This window comes from Schistocerca nitens, chromosome 5 (assembly GCF_023898315.1).
Source record: "Schistocerca nitens isolate TAMUIC-IGC-003100 chromosome 5, iqSchNite1.1, whole genome shotgun sequence".
NCBI lineage: Eukaryota > Metazoa > Arthropoda > Insecta > Orthoptera > Acrididae > Schistocerca > Schistocerca nitens.
Genome location: NC_064618.1, coordinates 383,569,612 through 383,587,830, shown reverse-complemented (window position 1 = coordinate 383,587,830; position 18,219 = coordinate 383,569,612). Strand labels below are relative to the sequence as shown.

At 42.2% G+C, this 18,219-nt stretch overlaps 1 protein-coding gene across 1 annotated transcript in view; it reads left to right on the top strand.

Annotated features, from left to right (window-relative positions):
• The first annotated feature begins 465 nt into the window (after positions 1-465).
• Positions 466-18,219, top strand: part of LOC126259624 (glutamyl-tRNA(Gln) amidotransferase subunit A, mitochondrial) — a 185,949-nt gene continuing 168,195 nt past the window's right edge. The window contains exons 1-2 of the mRNA XM_049956543.1: positions 466-1,238; positions 1,331-1,490. Coding sequence (XP_049812500.1) covers positions 1,215-1,238; positions 1,331-1,490 — 184 coding nt within the window. The 5' untranslated portion in view covers positions 466-1,214. The remainder of the gene's footprint in view (positions 1,239-1,330; positions 1,491-18,219) is intronic.

The following is an 18,219-nucleotide window of genomic DNA, read 5'->3' as shown; positions in this document are numbered from 1 at the left end:
GGCATGTATTGGAAAATTTGACTCGTTCCACATCATTACGAGATATCGTATTCATGATCCATGGAACTAGTATTAATCTAATCTAATCTCTAATCTAATCTAATTTTAAAAAAATTGTGGAGTCCAATGATTCGACCTTTCTTACACCTCACTCGACTTTCTAATACGTGAATAATGTTGTAAACGTGATTACTTTTGCTTCAAAAGCGAATGTGATGATTCTTCCATTTGTGCCTCACATTTAGCGGAAATTGGGGAATTTTGTTTCTCCTGCGTTGGGAAACAATTTTATTGCTTTTGACAACTTATCAGGTCTGCGTGGTTTTCCCTTAGGCTACATTTCAGATGGCTTATTTGATACGTTAAATAGTGAAGATATTACATTCCACATAGTTTTCCTACGTTCCACATTCACTGATTTGGCTGAAAATGTAGCGAACAAAGCTATACTTTGTTGGATAGATACACAACGTCTCTCTGTAAAAGGTCAGGTCTTCTGCGTGTTTATAAGCAGGCTTTAGTTATTGAAGGAAACTATATTATTCAGTAAATGCCTGTTCGTTAGAAGAGAGAAGTAAATAAACTGTCCTATAGTTCATCGTTTCGTAACTCCCGGGGTTCTTGGGAAACTAAATAATAAGAAATGACGTGTAATTTTTTAGTTACTGTAGATTTTTATGGTGCTACATACACCCCTTATTGTAAAAACTATGATACAAACCAGTATAAACGTCAGTATTCGCACTCATTCTATATCCTATTCGCAAGTGTCACTTGCTGGCTGCTTGGGTTGCTGCTAGCGCTGGGGGTAATAAAAACGAGACAGTGTGTCGCGACTGTTGTGTTAGACCATGTTAGACTGTGCAGTGAAATATTTTCTACTCATTTTATTCCCAGGAAAATATCCCTTCATTCGCAGCAAAAAAATTAGAAAATACACTTTGTATGTAAATAAAATGGGAAGTTGAATAGATTTTGCAGTCCTCAATTAGGCGGGGGAAACTACGCTCAAGCAACGTCCAGCCATAGCCTCCTAAAGGTGAATCGAGACATTCTTAGATCATAAACTCGCACGGTATCTAATGGCGGGCATTTGAGATTCATGAAAATGTCTAAACAGTTATTTTGAAATGTTATGACTGGCTAAAGAGACTTACCGTCGTGTCAGGGGCGTAGCTGATTTTGTTCTTCTAGTGTCTTGAGCTTTACCAATAATGCTCTCTCTGTCAATTCGTCAGGTAAGTTTTGAATGCAGTTGGCAAATGCTACATAACCTTACACTTATTTATTTATTTTAAAAAATAGCGATTGAACCAATATTTATCCACAGGTCTCTCAGTTTTTACGTGATGGTTTATTGTTGCCGAGCAGTTTGTGTGAGGAGTGCTTGGCAAGATCTCGACGCATTGAAGAGTTTAACGCATTCATACGCATTGAAGAAAAGTTGGCACGCGCACAGGCATCAGAATCGAATATTCGATATAAAGATGGTAAGCATGCCCTGTGGCATTGTTAGATTAGACGTAGTACCAGTTAAAACTGGTGAGGGATCCTGCAGGATGTAGAACCTTCTGTGAAATATTTTGGTAATACATTTGTTGCCATTTCCTTATAATATTTGTTGTATTATAAATTACGCACTTAGATGTGCTGTAATTACTGTACCCATTCTCCCTTTTTTATCTGTCCTACATAAAACTTTTATTTGTGAGTGGTGCATTATAGACAATATAGTTCATGTTCAGCTGCTTTTGCAACAACGCTAAGTCCAACTGTGAACACAGAGAAATCGGTTAGTTACTGCAGTTCTTCGTGTCCTGTTGGATAGTATGTTTAGGGAACTTATTTAAAAATTATTCATTATCCACAAGAAAGTAATAATGTTTCTAGTTGACAACCAGAGGCAATATCTTATAGATGTCTACTTTTTCAATTGGAAATATTAACTGCAGACTTATACAGTAAGTTCGCTGGTGGAAGCTTGCTTTGAGAAAGCCAGTAGAGCTCCGGAATAATGATAACATTATTAGCTTCTTGCTTAGTGTGTGCTGTTGTTTCACAAATGTATATTCAATGATGGGCTGCTACAGTTGTTGAAATGTTTTTTTGAGTTAATACTGCTTTCACCCTTCCCATCTAGGCAATATTCAAATCCACTTGAAAATGGATTTAAAGAATATATAGAGTGACCTTTTATTAATTAAATTATGTTTTCTAAGGGGGGTGGGGGCACACATTCTATGCATTCTGCAGATTGAAAATGTGCGTGTGTGTGTGTTTGCTTGCTGCAGTATTCAGACAGAAAGTATTATTCTGTGACAATGTGTTTTAATTACTACCATAGTTCTAGTTTTGGTAGGAAAGTTTGATAAGAACCCTTATGTTAAATAGAGATGTATGATTTTGGCAGTTTTTTTCTGCAGGACCAAGAGTCCACTTCAGTTACCCCGGTGGTTGTGCTCAATTCTGTTTTGTGATTTGATTGAGGAAAGTGAACATACACAACAGTCTGTATTATAACATTACCTTGACTTTATTTGTTTAATATGTCATTGCTAACATGCATTCAAACAGCTCTTTCAAAAAGGAATATATATGAAGTTCCTACTTCAGATTGTCTTCAACAGTTATTGTAGTCCTAAGTTTGGGGAATCTCTCGATGCTAGTCTGTCCTGTGCAAGCAACTTCATCTCTGCGTAACTACTAAAATTTACTTGATTTTGATTCAGGTTTGTCGTAGTTAGATGCCTCTGGACCCTATCTACCAATTCCTTATTTTAGTCAAGTCATACCATACTTTTTTTTTTCTCTCTCCCCAATTCCATTCATTACCTGCACACGAGTTACTCGACTGATCCAGCTGATCTTCAACATTCTTCTGTAGCATCCAATTTCAAAAGCTTATAGTCTCTTCTTGTGAGAACTATTTACCACCCACATTTCACATTAATACAAAGCTGTTCTTATCCATCTTACAATCTCTTTTCATTTCTCTATTGATCTTCCAAGTCCTTTGCTATCTCTGGCATAATTACAATGTCATTGGCAAAACAACAAATTTTTATTTCTTCACCCTGAACTTTTAACTTCCTTTCAAGATTTCTTCTTGGTGCATTTCAGTTTGCTGAAGGGCTACATTACAACCCTGTCTCCCTTGTTTATCAACCACTGCCTCCCTTTCATGTCCTTTCACTCTTGGAGCAGCAACCAGGTTTCTGTACATGTTTAAAAAAAAAAAAAAAAAACACCCTTTAGCTCGCAGGAAAATCCAGGATGGAATAATGACACTTTATGAAAAGGATAGATCATTATTCACCTGGTAGTGAAGATGTTGAGTCACAGATAGGTACTACAGAAATACAGTCAAACAAGTAAGCTTTCAGCCAGAGAGGCCTTCATATGAATTAGACAAAATGCGCCCGCCCCCCCCCCCCCCATATATATATATATATATATATATATATATATATATATATATATATATATACAAAGATGATGTGACTTACCAAATGAAAGTGCTGGCAGGTCGACAGACACACAAACAAACACAAACATACACACAAAATTCAAGCTTTCGCAACAAACTGTTGCCTCATCAGGAAAGAGGGAAGGAGAGGGAAAGACGAAAGGATGTGGGTTTTAAGGGAGAGGGTAAGGAGTCATTCCAATCCCGGGAGCGGAAAGACTTACCTTAGGGGGAAAAAAGGACAGGTATACACTCGCGCGCGCGCCACACACACACACACACACACACACACACACACACACACACATATATATATATATATATATATATATATATATACAAGCAGACATATTTAAAGGCAAAGAGTTCTTGCCTTTAAATATGTCTGCTTGTGTCTGTATATGTGTGGATGGATATGTGTGTGTGTGTGTGTGTGTGTGTGTGTGTGTGTGTGTGGGTGTGTGTGTGTGCGTGCGTGCGTGCGTGTGCGCGCGCGCGAGTGTATACCCGTCCTTTTTTCCCTCTAAGGTAAGTCTTTCTGCTCCCGGGATTGGAATGACTCCTTACCCTCTCCCTTAAAACCCACATCCTTTCGTCTTTCCTTCCCTCTTTCCTGATGAGGCAACAGTTTGTTGCGAAAGCTTGAATTTTGTGTGTATGTTTGTGTTTGTTTGTGTGTCTGTCGACCTGCCAGCACTTTCATTTGGTAAGTCACATCATCTTTGTTTTTAGATATATTTTTCCTACGTGGAATGTTTCCCTCTATTACAGGGTGGCGCAGATGGATCGGGTGGTTTTGAAGTGGACCGTACGTCTGGAGGGGGGGAGCCAGGTGTTCGGCGACTTCGTCCTGTGGTGGGGGGGGACGGGAAGTTTCAGTTGCAGGCTGGCAGTCAGTCGCGATGGCTACGTGGTCCGTTGAGCATCGTGTTTTCGCAGTGGAAGAGTTCATACGCAATAACGAGTCAATTGTTGCTGTGACGCGTGCCTTTCGCCGGCGTTTCAACATCCCACCTCGCGGTAGTGTTCCTAAGCGAGATACGATATTGAGTTGGGTGCATAATTTCCGCACTACTGGTTCATGTGCTCCAAAATGGACGCCTAGACCGCCAACAATAACAACGCCTGAGAACGTGGAGCGTGTGAGACGCGATGTCACTGCGAGCCCACGTCGATCAACGAGACGTCGTGCTCAAGCTCTTGGAATGTCACGTCGGAGCCTTCAAAGGATTCTTAACGAAGAACTGAAATTCCACCCCTATAAAATCCTGTTGGTACAGAAGATTCTCCCAACAGACCATCTTCAAAGGCTTCAGTTTAGCCAACAGATGTTGGAGTTATTGGAAGATGTAAACCTGATTATCATGATGTCTGATGAGGCTCACTTTCACATTAACGGATACGTAAACAAGCAAAATTGCCGTTACTGGGCTGACACTAACCCAAGAGATCTACACCAACGGCCTCTCCATAGTGACAAAGTGACGGTTTGGTGTGGGGTTTCTAAGGTAGGGATAATTGGTCCTTTTTTGAAAATGAAAGGGAGCAGGCGGTTACTGTTAATTCGCAGCGTTATGTGAACATGATTGAAGATTTTCTTCTCCCACAACTTGAAGAGAACAATTACGACATGGGCAATATGTGGTTCCAACAAGACGGGGCAACTGCACATACCGCTAGGATATCAATGCAAGCTGTACGCGCTCTGTTCCCTGGCCGTTTGATTTCCCGTAATGGAGATGTCCATTGGCCCCCTCGCTCGCCGGACCTCACGGTATGTGACTTTTTCTTATGGGGCTATTTAAAAGCAAGGGTCTACATGAACAAACCCCGGACCATTCAGGAGTTGAAGGCAGCAATTCACACCGAAATCACATCAATTCCTGGTGATGTGCTTGAGCGGGCAATGCGGAACGTTAAGGACCGACTCCAAGAATGCGTCGCTCGAGAAGGAGGGCATTTGATGGATGTAATTTTTAAAAACTAACATTACTATTTTTTTGTTAATAAACTTCCATTGTAACTACACGTTTTGCACTTTATTTCAATCCAATACCTTTACAATTGACAGTTTGACAAGTATTTTAAAACCACCCGATCCATCTGCGCCACCCTATATATATATATATTTCTGGCTGCTGAGGCAATGAGTAGCGATCTATCCTTTTCACAGTATTGCCTTCATCTACCATGATTTTATCCCTGCTATCTTAAGAATTTCAAAGAGTATGTTCTAGTTAACACTGTTAAAAGCCTTCTCTGAATCTACAAAAGCTATAGATTTTAAGTTTCTTTATTTTGTTTACCTTCCAAGGTAAATCATAGAGTGAGTAATGCTTTGCAAGTCTCTACATTTCTCCAAAACTCAGATTGATCTTCCCCAAGGTTGGCATATACCAGTAATTGCAGTTCAAATAAATAATTCATGTGTGTATTTTACAATCATTACTTACTAAAACTGATGGTCCAGTAATATGTATACCTGCGAACAGACTTTTGTTTTTAACTGTAAACATTACCTTGTTCTTGAAGTTTGATATTTGAGCAATGTTTTCCTAAGAAGCTCAATAATTCTGAGGGTATGTTATCTGCTCTAGATGCCTTGTTTCGACTTAAACTCATTAAATTGTGCTATAAATAGTATCATCTATAATGCTAAACAGTTAAAATTGTTACCCAGTCCTAGTTGCAGGTTGCCTGTCAGATTGCTTCCATGGATGACATTGAGTGGTGTCTTCAGCGATGCCTTGATCATCTTAACTCACGGACCATCAACAATGGCTCTCGTTTTTCCACTGGTAAAACCGTTTGTATGGATTTCTCGTGGCACAGTTGGTTTCTTCCACCTCTTTACATCTGGGGCCTGTTGCTCTTCCATTCGTTGAAACTACGAAATTCCTGGGGCTCATGCTCAGTGGTCCTCCCACGTGTCTTTCCTGCCAGCCTGCTGTATGCGATCCTTCAGTGTCCTACATGTCCTCAGTATTACTTCCTGGGGAGCAGATCGGACCGCCCTCCCACCCTCCTCCATTTGTATCAGTCCCTTGCCCATTCGAAACATGACTATGGATGTTTTTTATGCATCTGCACATCCGTTCTTATGCCGTCTCAATACTATCCACCATCGTAGCATTGGATTGGCCACTGGCGCCTTTTACACTAGCCTAGTGGAGAGTCTGTATGCCAAAGCTGCTGACTACCACTGTCATACCACCATGACTTTCTTTGCCAAGCTTGGCCACCCATCCTGTGCAGATTCCTTTGATGGGGCACATCCCTCTTTTCTGTTACCTTTTGGAGTTCGCCTTCAGCTAGTACTTCAGCAGTTTAACTTCACACTATCTGTCATTTTCCCAATGAGTGTGAACCCTGCACCACCTTGGCCTTGTGCGGCGGCCCTTGTTCACCTTGTCCTTCATTCGCATTCTAAGGACGCTGTTCCAGCCTCGCTCTATCACCTTCAGTTTCACGACTTTTGCACACAACTTCGTGATAGTACTTTCATGTACAGTGATGGTTCTTGGTCTGACCATGGTGTTGGGTGAGCCTTTGTCATTGGCACTGATATTTTTCGGTATCGGCTTCCAGAACATTGTTCAGCATTTACAGCAGAGCTCTTAGCCCTGTATCACGCCACATGGTACATCTGGCAACAGAGATTTTTCAATTGTGTCATCTGCTCTGACTTTCTCGGTGCTCTTCAAAGATTCTGTTCACCGTAACCATCCACCCCTTAGTGCAAAGGGTCCAGGAAAGCTGTCGCTCACTCTTGATGGGGCCACTGTGATGTTTTTGTGGGTTCCCAGTCACGTGGGTCGGACAGGAAATGAGACTGCTGCCAAGGCTGCAGTCCTCATACCCCAGTCCACTAGTTGTTACATTCCCTCCGATGATCTCTGTGTTGCCATCTGTCAGCATGTGGTGTCACTTTGACATCACCACTGGTCTTCCCTTATTGGGAACAAGCTCTGGGTTATTAAGCTTCTCCCTGCAGCTTGGATGACCACCTCTTGGCCCTCTTGCTGTGAGGAGATGATTTTAGCTAGGTTGCATATCAGGCATTGTCTTTTTAGCCATCAACATTTGTTAAGTGGTGCTCCCCCACCACTTTGTACTCATTACCCTCAACCTGTGACGGTCCGCCATTTCCTGATGGAATGCCCTCTTTTGAATCGCTTATGTTCTCATTTGTGTTTGCCATCTGAGTCATCGGCTGTTTTAGCGAACTTTTTATCTGTCATAGCCATATATCTAATCTTTAATTCAGAACCTCCATTTCTCTATGGCGTATTTTATTGACGTTTCTAGAGTCCCTGTCTTTAGTTGTCTTCTCTTCCGTCGATTGGGATTAACGTGTAGACAGTTTTACTTCTTCTCTTTGTCGTTGTGCTCTAAATTTCTGACGTGGGTGCATATGACCCTAGTCGTGTTTGCACCCTAAAACAAAACAAAACAAAACAAACCTGCCGTGTTATTATGGACATGAATGATACCAAACTCAAACAAGAATCGGCGTTGCAAAGGACACCTAAGAATAATAGATAAATTGACAAGACTACCACCTTCATTATGACCTTCAGCTCGCCGTTGCTACCTGAACACATCGTGGCAGGTTTCCTCCAACTTAGGGTTAGCCCTTATTTACCTAACCCTATGTGCTGTTTCAAATGCCAGCGTTTTGGCCTTACACTGCATTAAGTGCTCTGGGAGCCACCCAGTCTAGAGCTGAGACTGCCCCCCCTTTTTTTTTTTGAGGAATGCACAATTCAGGAAATAAAAGTGACCAAGCAGAAGCCAAAGAGGAATATAAGGCAATGAAACCCTCTCTTTGCCACTTATGCTTTTGTGGTGCAGAAAGCTGTTCGTAAGGTTGCTCCCTGCCGCCGTTGGATAAGCAGCTGCAGCAGCAAGTCGTATACTCCTAGCTCACTCATTTCTTACATAGTTTAATTCTTAATTTCTTTGCGTGTTTTTGGTACTTGCATTGTTTGATACATAAATTTCGGGCGTATTATAGTATTTGAGAGTTGTAGCATCGCGTTTTAGTACCTGAATAGTGTAAAATCGCGTAGTCTCCTTCCGCTGCCGAGGAGTGTGTCAGCAGTGCGTTAGTAGCAGCATTACTGCATTTACTAGGCAATCTTGTATTTTAATAACCGTTTAAATTTTGTCGATTTGTTTGCGCTCTCTGTAGATTAGTTCAGACGTTCTTTGCAAAACAGTTTTTAGCATGGATAGGGACTGCAACTGCTGTGTTCGGATGCAGGCTGAGTTGGCATCCCTTCGCTCCCAGCTTCAGGCAGTGTTGGCTTCGGTCACACAGCTTGAGGCTGTTGCCAATGGGCATCACTGTGGGGGTCCAGATGGGGGTTTGTCGGGGACGGCCAGCTCGGCCCACGCATCCCCCGATTGGACTAAGACTGTGGTTGCCCGGCATACTGCCCGCATTGAGGCTGATCCCTCACCTGTGGTAGAGTGGGAGGTAGTCTCAAGGTGTGGCAGGGGGCGAAAGACATTCCGGAGGGCTGAACGGAAGGCCTCTCCAGTTTGTCTGACGAACCGGTTTCAGGTTCTGTCTCAGGCTGATACTGATCTTCGGCCTGACATGGCTGCTTGTCCTGTTCCAGAGGTTGCCCCTCAGTCTGCAAGATCCAGGCGGTCGCAGAGGGTGGGCTTACTGGTAGTTGGGAGCTCCAACGTCAGGCACGTAATGGGGCCCCTTAGAGAAATGGCAGCAAGAGAGGGGAAGAAAACCAATGTGCACTCCGTGTGCATACCGGGGGGAGTCATTCCAGATGTGGAAAGGGTCCTTCCGGATGCCATGAAGGGTACAGGGTGCACCCATCTGCAGGTGGTCGCTCATGTCGGCACCAATGATGTGTGTCGCTATGGATCGGAGGAAATCCTCTCTGGCTTCCGACGGCTATCTGATTTGGTGAAGACTGCCAGTCTCGCTAGCGGGATGAAAGCAGAGCTCACCATCTGCAGCATCGTCGACAGGACTGACTGCGGACCTTTGGTACAGAGCCGAGTGGAGGGTCTGAATCAGAGGCTGAGACGGTTCTGCGACCATGTGGGCTGCAGCTTCCTCGACTTGCGCCATAGGGTGGTGGGGTTTCGGGTTCCGCTGGATAGGTCAGGAGTCCACTACACGCAGCAAGCGGCTACACGGGTAGCAGGGGTTGTGTGGCGTGGACTGGGCGGTTTTTTAGGTTAGATGGCCTCGGGCAAGTACAGAAAGGGCAACAGCCTCAAAGGGTGCGGAGCAAAGTCAGGACATGCGGGGACCAAGCAGCAATCGGTATTGTAATTGTAAACTGTCGAAGCTGCGTTGGTAAAGTACCGGAACTTCAAGCGCTGATAGAAAGCACTGAAGCTGAAATCCTTATAGGTACAGAGAGCTGGCTTAAGCCAGAGATAAATTCTGCCGAAATTTTTACAGAGGTACAGACGGTGTTCAGGAAGGATAGATTGCATGCAACCGGTGGTGGAGTGTTTGTCGCTGTTAGTAGTAGTTTATCCTGTAGTGAAGTAGAAGTGGATAGTTCCTGTGAATTATTATGGGTGGAGGTTACACTCAACAACCGAGCTGGGTTAATAATTGGCTCCTTTTACCGACCTCCCGACTCAGCAGCGTTAGTGGCAGAACAACTGAAAGAAAATTTGGAATACATTTCGCATAAATTTCCTCAGCATGTTATAGTCTTAGGTGGAGATTTCAATTTACCAGATATAGACTGGGACACTCAGATGTTTAGGACGGGTGGTAGGGACAGAGCATCGAGTGACATTATACTGAGTGCACTATCCGAAAATTACCTCGAGCAATTAAACAGAGAACCGACTCGTGGAGATAACATCTTGTACCTACTGATAACAAACAGACCCGAACTTTTCGACTCTGTATGTGCAGAACAGGGAATCAGTGATCATAAGGCTGTTGCAGCATCCCTGAATATGGAAGTTAATAGGAATATAAAAAAAGGAAGGTAGGTTTATCTGTTTAGCAAGAGTAATAGAAGGCAGATTTCAGACTACCTAACAGATCAAAACGAAAATTTCTGTTCCGACACTGACAATGTTGAGTGTTTATGGAAAAAGTTCAAGGCAATCGTAAAATGCGTTTTAGACAGGTACATGCCGAGTAAAACTGTGAGGGACGGGAAAAACCCACCGTGGTACAACAACAAAGTTAGGAAACTACTGCGAAAGCAAAGAGAGCTTCACTGCAAGTTTAAATGCAGCCAAAACCTCTCAGACAAACAGAAGCTAAGCAATGTCAAAGTTAGCGTAAGGAGGGCTATGCGAGAAGCGTTGAGTGAATTCGAAAGTAAAATTCTATGTACAGACTTGACAGAAAATCCTAGGAAGTTCTGGTCTTACGTTAAATCAGTAAGTGGCTCGAAACAGCATATCCAGACACTCCGGGATGATGATGGCATTGAAACAGAGGATGACACGCGTAAAGCTGAAATACTAAACACCTTTTTCCAAAGCTGTTTCACAGAGGAAGACCGCACTGCAGTTCCTTCTCTAAATCCTCGCACAAACGAAAAAATGGCTGACATCGAAATAAGTGTCCAAGGAATAGAAAAGCAACTGGAATCACTCAACAGAGGAAAGTCCATTGGACCTGACGGGATACCAATTCGATTCTACACAGAGTATGCGAAAGAACTTGCCCCCCTTCTAACAGATTAGATTAGATTAGATTAGATTAGATTAGATTAATACTAGTTCCATGGATCATGAATACGATATTTCGTAATGATGTGGAACGAGTCGAATTTTCCAACACATGACATAATTAGGTTAATTTAACAACATACTTAAGTTAATATAACAACTTTATTTTATTGTGTTTTTTTTGTTTTTCTTTATTTTTTATTTTTATTTTTTTAATTTAATTTTATTTTTTAATATTTTTTTGGTTTTTTTTTTCTTAATTTATATCTAAAAATTCCTCTATGGAGTAGAAGGAGTTGTCATTCAGAAATTCTTTTAATTTCTTCTTAAATACTTGTTGGTTATCTGTCAGACTTTTGATACTATTTGGTAAGTGACCAAAGACTTTAGTGCCAGTATAATTCACCCCTTTCTGTGCCAAAGTTAGATTTAATCTTGAATAGTGAAGATCATCCTTTCTCCTAGTATTGTAGTTATGCACACTGCTATTACTTTTGAATTGGGTTTGGTTGTTAATAACAAATTTCATAAGAGAGTATATATACTGAGAAGCTACTGTGAATATCCCTAGATCCTTAAATAAATGTCTGCAGGATGATCTTGGGTGGACTCCAGCTATTATTCTGATTACACGCTTTTGTGCAATAAATACTTTATTCCTCAGTGATGAATTACCCCAAAATATGATGCCATATGAAAGCAATGAGTGAAAATAGGCGTAGTAAGCTAATTTACTAAGATGTTTATCACCAAAATTTGCAATGACCCTTATTGCATAAGTAGCTGAACTCAAACGTTTCAGCAGGTCATCAACGTGTTTCTTCCAATTTAATCTCTCATCAATGGACACACCTAAAAATTTGCAATATTCTACCTTAGCTATATGCTTCTGATTAAGGTCTATATTTATTAATGGCGTCATACCATTCACTGTACGGAACTGTATGTACTGTGTCTTATCAAAATTCAGTGAGAGTCCGTTTACAAGGAACCACTTAGTAATTTTCTGAAAGACAGTATTGACAATTTCATCAGTTAATTCTTGTTTGTCAGGTGTGATTACTATACTTGTATCATCAGCAAAGAGAACTAACTTTGCCTCTTCATGAATATAGAATGGCAAGTCATTAATATATAATAAGAACAACAAAGGACCCAAGACTGACCCTTGTGGAACCCCATTCTTGATAGTTCCCCAGTTTGAGGAATGTGCTGATCTTTGCATGTTACGAGAACTACTTATTTCAACTTTCTGCACTCTTCCAGTTAGGTACGAATTAAACCATTTGTGCACTGTCCCACTCATGCCACAATACTTGAGCTTGTCTAGCAGAATTTCATGATTTACACAATCAAAAGCCTTTGAGAGATCACAAAAAATCCCAATGGGTGGTGTTCGGTTATTCAGATCATTCAAAATTTGACTGGTGAAAGCATATATGGCATTTTCTGTTGAAAAACCTTTCTGGAAACCAAACTGACATTTTGTTAGTACTTCATTTTTACAGATATGTGAAGCTACTCTTGAATACATTACTTTCTCAAAAATTTTGGATAAAGCTGTTAGAAGGGAGATTGGACGGTAATTGTTGACATCAGATCTATCCCCCTTTTTATGCAAAGGTATAACAATAGCATATTTCAGTCTATCAGGGAAAATGCCCTGTTCCCGAGAGCTATTACACAGGTGGCTGAGAATCTTACTTATCTGTTGAGAACAAGCTTTTAGTATTTTGCTGGAAATGCCATCAATTCCATGTGAGTTTTTGCTTTTAAGCATGTTTATTATTTTCCTAATTTCAGAGGGAGAAGTGGGTGAGATTTCAATTGTATCAAATTGCATAGGTATGGCCTCTTCCATTAACAGCCTAGCATCTTCTAATGAACACCTGGATCCTACTATATCCACAACATTTAGAAAATGATTATTAAAAATATTTTCAACTTCTGACTTTTTGTTCGTAACGTTTTCATTCAATTTGATGGTAATACTGTCTTCCTCTGCTCTTGGTTGACCTGTTTCTCTTGGGGAAGCAGTTTTCAAATGCATTTACAAAAATGTCATGAAATAAATTATATTTTAAATTGGCATCAGGTTCACGGTACACCTCATCCCAGTCTAACTGCTGTAGGCTTTCCCTGAAATTTGCAATTGTTAAATCGTTGACTGGACGTACTACTTTGGAGGACTGTTTAGTATTGCTGAATGGAGCTATGTCATATATTGTAACTAGCTGTGCACCATGATCAGAAAGACCATTCTCAACAGGCTGAGCATTTATCTGGTTAAACTTATCTTGGTCTATAAAGAAGTTATCTATCAGTGAGCTGCTATCCTTTACCACCCGAGTAGGAAAATCAATAACAGGTGTCAAATTGAAAGAACCGAGTAATACTTCAAGGTCATTTTTCCTATTACCCTCTTTCAGAGAATCTACATTGAAGTCCCCACAAATAATAATTTGCTTCCCCCTGTCTGACAGATAGCACAACAAGGAGTCCATATTTTTCAGAAATAGATGAAAATTTCCTGATGGGGACCTATATACAGTTATAATTATAAATGTGCCTTTATTTAATTTAAGCTCACAGGCACATGCTTCTATATGTTTCTCTACACAAAACTTTTTTGTTTCTATACTTTTTGCACAATGATAACTTTTGACATATATGGCAACTCCTCCTTTCTCCATATTTTCTCTCATTATATGTGCAGAGAGCTTATATCCACTTACATTTTAACAGTCGTGTACCGCAAGTCTCTAGAGGAACAGAGGGTTCCAAATGATTGGAAAAGAGCACAGGTAGTCCCAGTCTTCAAGAAGGGTCGTCGAGCAGATGCGCAAAACTATAGACCTATATCTCTGACGTCGATCTGTTGTAGAATTTTAGAACATGTTTTTTGCTCGAGTATCATGTCGTTTTTGGAAACCCAGAATCTACTATGTAGGAATCAACATGGATTCCGGAAACAGCGATCGTGTGAGACCCAACTCGCGTTATTTGTTCATGAGACCCAGAAAATATTAGATACAGGCTCCCAGGTAGATGCTATTTTTCTTGACTTCCGGAAGGCATTCGATACAGTTCCGCACTGTCGCCTGATAAACAAAGTAAGAGCCTACGGAATATCAGACCAGCTGTGTGGCTGGATTGAAGATTTTTTAGCAAACAGAACACAGCATGTTGTTATCAATGGAGAGACGTCTACAGACGTTAAGGTAACCTCTGGCGTGCCACAGGGGAGTGTTATGGGACCATTGCTTTTCACAATATATATAAATGACCTAGTAGATAGTGTCGGAAGTTCCATGCGGCTTTTCGCGGATGATGCTGTAGTATACAGAGAAGTTGCAGCATTAGAAAATTGTAGCGAAATGCAGGAAGATGTGCAGCGGATAGGCACTTGGTGCAGGGAGTGGCAACTGTCCCTTAACATAGACAAATGTAATGTATTGCGAATACATAGACAGAAGGATCCTTTATTGTATGATTATATGATAGCGGAACAAAGACTGGTAGCAGTTACTTCTGTAAAATATCTGGGAGTATGCGTGCGGAATGATTTGAAGTGGAATGATCATATAAAATTAATTGTTGGTAAGGCGGGTACCAGGTTGAGATTCATTGGGAGAGTGCTTAGAAAATGTAGTCCAGCAACAAAGGAGGTGGCTTACAAAACACTCGTTCGACCTATACTTGAGTATTGCTCATCAGTGTGGGATCCGTACCAGATCGGGTTGACGGAGGAGATAGAGAAGATCCAAAGAAGAGCGGCGCGTTTCGTCACAGGGTTATTTGGTAACCGTGATAGCGTTACGGAGATGTTTAATAAACTCAAGTGGCAGACTCTGCAAGAGAGACGCTCTGCATCGCGGTGTAGCTTGCTCGCCAGGTTTCGAGAGGGTGCGTTTCTGGATGAGGTATCGAATATATTGCTTCCCCGTACTTATACCTCCCGAGGAGATCACGAATGTAAAATTAGAGAGATTAGAGCGCGCACGGAGGCTTTCAGACAGTCGTTCTTCCCGCGAACCATACGCGACTGGAACAGGAAAAGGAGGTAATGACAGTGGCACGTAAAGTGCCCTCCGCCACACACCGTTGGGTGGCTTGCGGAGTATGAATGTAGATGTAGACAGACGACGTCAAACATACCATTATCCACCACCAGCACCTGTATGTGCCAAAGCAAAGTTAACGACATAGCGATCCAGACAGCTATGAAGGAAGAGATCAGTGATGGTTTTGCAGAGAGCATCCTGAAAGCAGAGTGCTTCTCAATGTCCACTTTCTTCAAAGAGAAATTGCTGTCATGCCCCCCCCCCCTCCCCCAAAGAGAAATGTCTATCACCCCTCCCCCCCCCCCCCCCCCCATTTCCCCTTTATCCTTGCTGGGAAAGAGCAGGGAAAGGATCTCAGTGTCAGCATTTGGATGGAAAGCTGTCCTGGTATGTCTGACTGAAGATGAGGACATCAGACCCAGGCAGCCCCTCAACCCCACCTCGCTTTACAAGCGCTTTCCACCCCGGTGCAAGGATGGGTAAATCACCACACTGATGAAATGACTCCCACACTGCAGTGAAATGTGAATATGTGAATTGATACAGGGCTCGTCTGGAGGAACTGAGACTCCTTGTGCAGGGCAGACCCCTTTGCCTCTGTCTTCAAGAGAATTTTAAAGAGACGGTTACACCTGTACTGGGAGGCTATCACTACAGAAAAGACAAGGTAACAGGGTGGAAGGTGGGGTTTCAGTGTTCATCAAAGACACTTCTCACACTTCAATTGTTCTCTTAACCACAATACTACATATGGTTGCTGTTCGGATAGTGGCCCATGTTGGCATCACGGTATGCTCTGTGTACCTATCACCCCATGAGCATCTTGACAGTGGTCTCCTCACTCATTTTCTTGGTGAACTATCCCCTCCATTTCTCCTTTTAGGGTACTTGAATGCACACAATGCGCTATGGGGTTCTGACACCACTTGTCCCAAGGGTCAGATTCTTGAGGACATGGGTCAAGCTAAACAATTTTTGCACCACTGCAGGTTTGTCTACACCCATAGACCTCTCCTTCTGCTCGCCTGCTGATGCAGACACTGCAGAGTGTGGAGTGGATGATGACCTTCATGGTAACAACTACCCTATCTGGATCCATTTGCCTAATGTAGCAAATCCCAAAAGAAAGCCATGGAGATGGTTGTTCAAAAAGGCTTACTGGATGCTTTACAGGCTGTTAACTTTTTTTGAGTAGTGTGATGGCATACAGAACTGGGTGGATCGTATTACAGCTGTGATCCATGATGCCACTAATGCAACTGCCCCAAAGTCAATAGGAGCACCTAGGAGGCGACCTGTCCCTTCGTGGAATGATGACTGTTGTTCTGCAATCAGGCGCAGAAGGGTGGCTATGCGCAGATTCAGTCATGCCCTACAGATGAAAACCTTGCAAACTTTCAAATGGCATGTGCAAAGGTGAGACGAATAATTTCGGGAGAGTAAACAGAGGTCAATAGTTCCTGAACTCCATCAACAGATCTACATCCACAAGTAAAGTATGGGGAGCTATCAGGAGGATCTCAAGATACAGCTCTTGACTACCAATAGCAGCTGTACGAATACAACGCTCTCTCATAACATGCTGAGAGACATAGCTCAGACGATGGCTGAATCATGTAAGTACTTTATGGCCAAGTGTATCCAGGAGCCTACTCTCCACTGATATCAGGAGACACAGGAGGAGCTGATTTTTATTTCTGTTCCACCAGCATGGAGGAATACAATGAGCCTTTCTCTCTGTGAGAGCTAGATTGTGCATTGTCAGTAGCTTGTGATATAACCACTGGAAATTACCTGATAACCTACAGCATGTTGAAACAGTTGGACCAACGGTTCAAGGAGGTCCTCCTTCAGCTCTAATGAAATTTGGATGTTGGCAAATTTTCCCAACTCATAGAAAGAACCTATTTTAATTCCAATTTTAAAACCAGGGAAGGATCGTAGATTAGCGTGACAAGCTGCATAGGAAAGAAGCTGGAGCATGTGGTCAGTTAGTGCCTAGTGTGGGTTCTCGAAACCAGGTCCTTACTCACTTGCTCCCAGTGTGGGTTCAGGAGGTATCACTCCACACTCGATAACCTTACCCTGCTCAAAGCAGAAATTCAACAAGCTTTCCTTCATAAGCAACACCTTATTGGCATTTTCTTTGATTTAGAAAAGGCCTACATTACTACTGAGAGGCATAATATTTTGTCGCAGCTGTATCAGTGGGAATTCTGTGGACATCTACCCTCCTTCATACGGGTCTTTCTCTCAGACATATTTTAGACACAAGGTTGGGAATGTCTTGTCTGTCCATTTTAAGCAGGAGAATGGTGTCCCTCAAGGGAGTGTTTTAAGCATCACAGCATTCGCCATTGCTACAAACAGTATTACGTCCACAGTGCGACATCCTGTACTATGTTCCTTGTTTGTGGACAACTTCTCCATCTTATTTGCATCCTCCAGCCTTGCAATGGCTACTCGGCAATTGCAGTTGATCATCGGGTGGTTGGAGCGGGCAGTCTTACACCACAAGTTTTAAATTCTTTTGAGGGAAACAGTTTTTGTTGATTTTAATTGTTCCTGCTGTTAATTGAACTTGCACATTTTAAAACTGGGGGACACCGTTCTCACTTTTCAAGGGAGTTAACATGGCTGCCACATCTTAAAAAACTGAAACTGAGATGTCTCCAGGCCTTAAACATTTGTCAGTCATAGGTCTTGGGGAACTGACAGGGCACATTTGCTCATACTTCATAAGGCCTTTGTGCAACCCTGGGTTGAATATGGGTCAGCAAGGCCTTCATACCTTAAAATGCTGGATGTGGTTCACCACGACCCTTTTGTTAGCCTCCACTGTCTATTTGATGTCTTCTTCTCATGGTATGCTAAGTGTATACGACAGTGTCCATTCCTACATTGCCAGCATCCAGATATGTTGTACATCTGCCACTCAAATGGCTGTTCAATCATTGGCCGCAAGCAACGATGTCATTTGGGATCTGTGCAAGGGAGAGCTTT